Source organism: Gymnodraco acuticeps, unplaced genomic scaffold, assembly GCF_902827175.1.
Source record: "Gymnodraco acuticeps unplaced genomic scaffold, fGymAcu1.1, whole genome shotgun sequence".
Lineage (NCBI taxonomy): Eukaryota > Metazoa > Chordata > Actinopteri > Perciformes > Bathydraconidae > Gymnodraco > Gymnodraco acuticeps.
Window position 1 is genome coordinate 28,372 of NW_022991107.1, and position 6,629 is coordinate 35,000.

The 6,629-nt window shown below is 44.8% G+C and overlaps 1 protein-coding gene across 1 annotated transcript in view; it reads right to left on the reverse strand.

Moving 5' to 3' along the window:
• Positions 1-226: 226 nt before the first annotated feature.
• LOC117560190 (S-adenosylmethionine synthase-like) overlaps positions 227-6,629 on the reverse strand; it is a 6,950-nt gene continuing 547 nt past the window's right edge. Inside the window, exons 1-2 of the mRNA XM_034237007.1 lie at positions 6,166-6,629; positions 227-283 (exon numbers count right to left, since the gene is read on the reverse strand). The exon at positions 6,166-6,629 is cut by the window's right edge and continues 547 nt beyond it. Of these exons, the coding sequence (XP_034092898.1) occupies positions 227-283; positions 6,166-6,629 (521 nt within the window). The remainder of the gene's footprint in view (positions 284-6,165) is intronic.

Below are 6,629 nucleotides of genomic sequence, written 5' to 3' on the forward strand. Positions count from 1 at the left end.
ACTTTAAAACAGTCCCAAATAATACATGTTCACTTCAATACAGTTTAAAATAATACATGTTTACTTTAATACAGTTTAGAACAAACAAATTAACTGTAATCTTTAGTATCGCGGGCCGGGCTTAAGAGGTTAAAAGGGAAAATTGCAAAAGTCATTTTTGGCACAAACATGAAATGGGTCGATGCTTTGCCTTTGGCACTCATGTCAATGAGATCTTCTGAGGGTACTAAAACACATCTTTCACCCCATGAGTTGTTAACTGGTAGGCCAATGCCTGGGCCTCCTAGAGAAGGAGGGAGTGGCCCAGTTTTAGACATCAGACAAATTGAAGTGGATGAATATGTCAGGGCCAAGCGGCAAACTGTGGGGTAGAGCCGGGAAGCCAATACGGAAGTGCCACACACTGCAGTTCATATATTGGCCGATAGGCGATGGCTGCAGAAAGGAGCAATTTCCATAGACCCCCATGTTAAAATGCCCGATTTTACAGTAGAAAAAAACATGTTTCTACCCCTGGCTCCATACATTTTATTATCGATATAGTTAGATTCCACCTTCATGATTATGGATCTGTGAGTGAATTGTTTTCTAACGCGACTCTTTATATTTATATTAGGTCTTAAAGTTTGTGCATACATTAGGGCGTGGTCACTTTGATTGACAGATACGTGCCTCACTGTCAGCTAACAGCAACTTGTCCAATCTGCTAGGCTACAACCATAGAGGCTACAACGTTAGTTAGTTGTAGTTACTGTACTTGATCCTTTAGCTGTGTTCGTGGTGATCGTGCCTGTTAGGGAATATTGTTACAAATACCAGATAATTAAAATGTCGTGCTGTGCGCTTGAATGTACTAACAGATCTTCCAAGAAGTCTACTTTCAGCTTTTTTCGGTGAGTAAAATGATAATATTATACATGTTAACCCCGTTAGCAGGTGTTTGTGTGCTTGTTAGCTTAGCCTGTTATGTAGCTTATTAGCCAGCTAAGGACGTAACCCTTTATACATATATACAGTTTAGTTTATGATGCAGCCTTGGGTAAGACTTTTATACTATATGGCTATGACGCCCATAATGCTAAATGGGAGCAAATGTTAAAAGGGGTGGGCCGCCGGAGTCCACGCCGCCGAAGCTAACGGGGCTGCAGGGTGCTAGCTCGCTAGCGCGTCCCGGCGGCCGTAGCTAGCACCCTGGGGCTCCGTTAGCTTCGGCCAGCAGCGTAGTCCGGCGTTATAACTGGAGATCAAGGAATGCATCGTAACGCGGACTTGGTTCGCCTGCAGCCCGCTGTAGTATTAGCTAAATAAATGATGTTGAGCAAGGCTTATTAAGCTGAACACCGCCACAATTATTCTGCTATGTATCGGTACTTATTTTATTAACGTGTGAATGACAAGCATTAAGAATAATACAAAATAGCTAATTATCTTGCAGATTGTCTCGTTTGATTATGAATGTAACGTTTATATAGTGGAACTACACTGTTTTATCAAAACCAAAGTGCCACGCAGTGACTTGGGTATGCATGTATTTCAGCAGGAAATGTGCAACCTAGATGACATTTACCAACACAGATATATAGAAATATTTGTAAAAGTTGTTCATGCGTTACTAAGGGAATATGGCATTAACCCTCCTGTTGTCTTCGGGTCAAATCTGACCGATTTACTACTTTCATCAATCATGTTTTACATTCGATTGATACTGAGAGCATGGTAGCTTAGCTTCTTAGCCTGAGCTAGGACTCGAACGTCACGCTCGTTGGCAGCAGGTCCCGCCCTGTCCCGCCTCAGCTCCGCCTCTTTGCCCTTATTTGGAGAAGGCGGGAGTTAGACTCTGACGACACCGTCGAGCCGTTAGTGGCCGACTCCGCCTACTAAGGGCTTCACGGCAACTCTGCAGAATCCTATGGGTGACGTCACGGACCCTACGTCCATTTATATATACAGTCTATGGTCAGGGCCCTGAGTAATATTATCCAAGTCTTGTCTACACAGGTTCAGAGAACTGCAGAGACACCAGACGAGACACCAGAAGAGACTCCTGTACGGTAAAGCAAACAGATATTGTTCTAAACTGTATTAAAGTAAACAGGTATTATCTTGAACTGTATTGAAGTGAACATGTATTATTTGGGACTGTTTTAAAGTAATCCTATATATATAAACAGGGGTGCACATCACTTTTTTGCCCTGGTTCTCAAAGGAGCACCTGGAGATGTTGCTTGGTGCTCATCCTTAAAATGAAATAAACCATAACTTTTGAGGGGGTCTTGACTTTATTTGCCAGACACACGGCACTGAACACACGTGCAGAGGTGAACACAGAACACACATGCAGAGGTGAACACAAGACAACATTAGCACGACCAGTAATCCTACAAGCTGTCATCACTACCCTCCTGACTGTTCTCCTCACTGTCTTCCTCTCTGTCAGACATGGTAGCTGATGATGTAGGCCTACTTCTTTCTCTCTGGTTGAGTCTGTGATTAGCTGCTTACATCCACAAGTCAACAGCTAGTTTTGGGTTGAAAGTCTCTGTTGTCATCTTAGACAAGTGGATGTAATAAAATAAGTATGTGAACATAACCAATAACCTACCATAGCCAATAAAAAATGAATGTAACTTATTTTATTTGTGTTGTTCATTCATATCTTATTTTACCTTAACATTTATTTATGCATTTTTTTTATCTCTCCAGTTTTAAAGGATATGTTTGGTTACTGTCCTATAGTATACATTGGAATGATTTCAAACCTGTTTATCCCAATAATTATAAAGGAGTGCCTTGGAAATATGTGTTTGCATAAATTGTGACCAAACCGTTTGAACTTAGACTAAAGTGAACTATCTAAACACTCAGAGTCCTTTACCTCACTGAGCTGTAGTTATCAGCCTCTCGGTCTGACTGGAGAGGACTCTCCCTCCACATTATTGTAGAAACATCTTCTTCTTATATCCGTTAGAGCAGCTAGCACCAGATTCTAATAACAACAGCGCCGGTACCGGTGCACCCTCCCTCGCTCACTCGCATTTTGGCTGTGAGCTGCGGGCGCCAGATAAGCCAACATCCCCCATTTTCATCACTTACAGCGCCCATCGTACAGGGCAAATTAAACGTGTAACCGGGGTGAAAAGGGTGTTACATTTACTTACAGGTGACATGTCATGCTTTTCCGGTTATTACCCGTCCCCTTGTGTGTTATTAAGGTTTTTATGCATGTAAATGGTGTGCAGAGTCAAAACCCTCAAAGTACACCATGTAGCGAGTAAAACTCTAACACAGAAAATACCTCCCAAAACGCCTCGTTGGAGATACGTCACTGTTCATTTGATTCTTCCGGGTACATCATGATGTCATGTCATCCCGGAACGAAATGGACCAATCCGTGGAGCCGTTACGTTACGTCCGCGGAGCCGTTACGTTAAGCCCCCGCTGATTGGTCCAAATTGACCAATCCACGGACTTCCTCACACACTCAGTGCAGGCAGCTCTGCTGATTTCTCCTCCCTGGCTGCAGGCTGATAACAGACAGTTGGGATCGCGGCGAAATTCTCTCTGCAGACCCATTCTCTCTGCAGACCCATTCTCTCTGCAGACCCATTCTCACAGCGTGTATCAACCTTTTTCTTACTCAATATCAAGCCACACTTATTGTTTTTACTTCGGCTGTGACTTTGTGTGTGCTCAGGATGAGTTTGGCTGTGTATCGCTAAACAAGGAAATCACACCTCCGCGGAGCTCAGCGTGATTCACAACGTCCCGACTGGTCCTGACCAATCGGAGCACACTGGGCTCACAGGGAGGGGGGGGGCAAGAGCTGCAACGAGCCGTTTAGTGGAGAGAGTGAATACACGTAGTTTACAGAGATGCTGAATGCGAAACCAATGTGAGTTTGGAAAATTACACAGTATAAATCTATTCGAGTAGACCTCAACAATGGAATTATGATCAGTGGAAATGGCCATGACATGGGACCTTTAATTATGAATATTGTTACATCAAGGCCGAACATTAGGATGAGCCCCAACGGTCAAAAATGTTTTCTTCCCTCCCAGAACTGCCAGCGCAGCGACTCTCCAGATCTGGCGCCCTAGGCGAACATCTATAACGCGGCTACGGGCCGGCCCTGACTTCATATCATAGGTTCATATGTAACTCACAAATATCTTTCTCTCTCTCTTCTCTCTCTTTTCTCTCTTCCCTCTCTCTCTCTCAATGTTGGTACGAAAATGCGCCTTTTTTCAAATGACCCGGTGCTCTTTTTTTGGCGGAGGTGCGCATGCGCACCTGCGCACCAGTTATGTGCAGCCCTGTATATAAACCTTCTTACTTACACTCCATGACCCAGAGACCCTGACACACACTGTAGAGTTATATTTGTATTTATTCATGTTAGCAAACTATGGATAAGCTTAAAATGGGAATAATTTGGGTAAAACTGTGAGCTGCATTTGGGGCCTGTTGACATGTGTTTTGAGGACAAAGGAAGATGGGGGAAGGTGAGAGCATGTCCTGATTTGCATTCAACTTAGAACGAGCTACAGTGGTTGTGATATTAAGGGAGGTCCCTTGGGTTTCTCTGGTGGTTATCAACAGTAGCAGTTAAGTGAATACTGTTCAAACAATACCTGTGTTTGTGTTTTATATTGATTTCTCTGTTTTATCCTTTCATAAATGTAAGGACTACAAATGGCTATAAACATTCTGGGCTGGTTGGAGTAAACAGGGTTTTATTGCTCTGTGGGGGAGGTGTAGGTATGCAGGCCTTGAGACCTTTTGTTGGAAAGTGAGCCTGTTTGGTTTCCTGCTGGCCAGCGTTGCGTCTCCCAATGAGATGACCTGAAGAGATGACCAGCTGACCTAACACCAAACCCCTCCTTCTTACTCTGGTATATATCCGGTGGATCCCTGGCGTTCGGCCTCTTCTTCACATGCTGCCCTCGGGTGAAAGTAGCTCTGCAGTATGCGGACCAGGGCAGGAGTAAGCCGGCATTACTCCTTAAGCATTACAATATAACTGTAATATATCATGTTGTATTGTAATGATTGTATTGCATTGTCATATTGCCATTAAAGTAGATTATTGTTAACGGTTACTTTGTAGATATGGATTCCTTCCTGTATTATAACCAGCTTCATAGGAACGCGCGGAGATTTGAAAAGCGGATCAGATATCCCTTTAAATCTCCAACAACACACATACACTTCCTCCCATCAGCACACACACACACACATACACTTCCTGACCCAGATATCAGCACACACACACACATACACTTCCTGACCCAGATATCAGCACACACACACACACACACACACATACACTTCCCCCCACCAGCACACACACAGGTTATTTTCAAGGTTCTTTCTGGGGCCAATATAATCTCAAGCACCAATATATCTGTGTACAATGTTTGATTGTCTGGGAAAGAATAGTTTGTGTGAAACCTTCCTTGGGAAATTAAAGGAGTGGAGTCCGGTGGAAGATAAGAAGTGACTCTCCGCCCCAAATATGTCCATATATACTGTTGTTTATTCATGTAAAATGCCCCCTGTTTCTGACTGGCTGGTCCCGATATCTGTATCGCACGGCAGTAGAGCGGGGAGCCCGGAGTGCTCTGTTTACAGGGCACTCTGTATTTCGTATTGTGTTTTTTACCATTAAAATCAGATTATTGTTATAACTTTTATGCCGGTGTTTTGAACTCCTTCTTTTATTAATCTGACCAGGCTCATCTAAACGGACGGCGCGGAGCAGAAGTGGGCTTTAAGCCACCACTACTGTGTTTGCTCCTACAACGGCCAGGTGATTGGGTTAGGTTGAAAGTTCACAAAAGAAAGTGGGCTGAACCCAGGTGGACGGGTCAGTGGGAAGTTGTTGAAAGAACTTCACACGCTCTCCGGATAAAAGGTAAAAAAAGGAGCAAATTGGCACCACCTGACACATTGTCGCCCTGCACCGGCACCTTCCAGAAAGCTCTCGGAAGTTAGGACTGATTGTGAAGCTGACAATTGAGCGGCCCGACCAAGCAAGGAGGCAGAGGCAGAACGTCCAAAATACAACCCGGTGTGGGCATTTATTAAGTCAGGAACACATGACACACAGCCTCAATCCTGCTGTTTCTCCCTGACCACAGCCTGCAGCCACAAGGATCTCACACACACTCTCCTGCAGAGCTCAGCCTTCACCAGAGACTTGGCCACCCAGCATGCGGCATAAGCAGCCGAGCGGTCCACCTTGGTGTAATCCTTCCCAGAGAAGGCCCCACCGCCATGGGTTCCCCAGCCTCCATAAGTGTCAACAATGATTTTACGCCCCGTCAGGCCGGCATCCCCCTGCGGGCCTCCAATAACAAATTGTCCGCTGGGCTGCAGATGGTAGATTGTGTCATCATCCAAATAGCTGCATGGAACCACAGCTTTGACCACATTTTCCTTCAGGGTGTCTCTCATCTCCTCTAGGCAAATATCTTCATCATGCTGAACAGAGACCACAACGGTGTGCACACGCATTGGAAGCATGGCGCCATGGTCTTGGCGGTACTGGACGGTAACCTGTGTCTTTGAGTCTAGCGGGAGCCATGGAAGGGTGCCATTGCGATGCAGCTCGGCCATCTTACTAT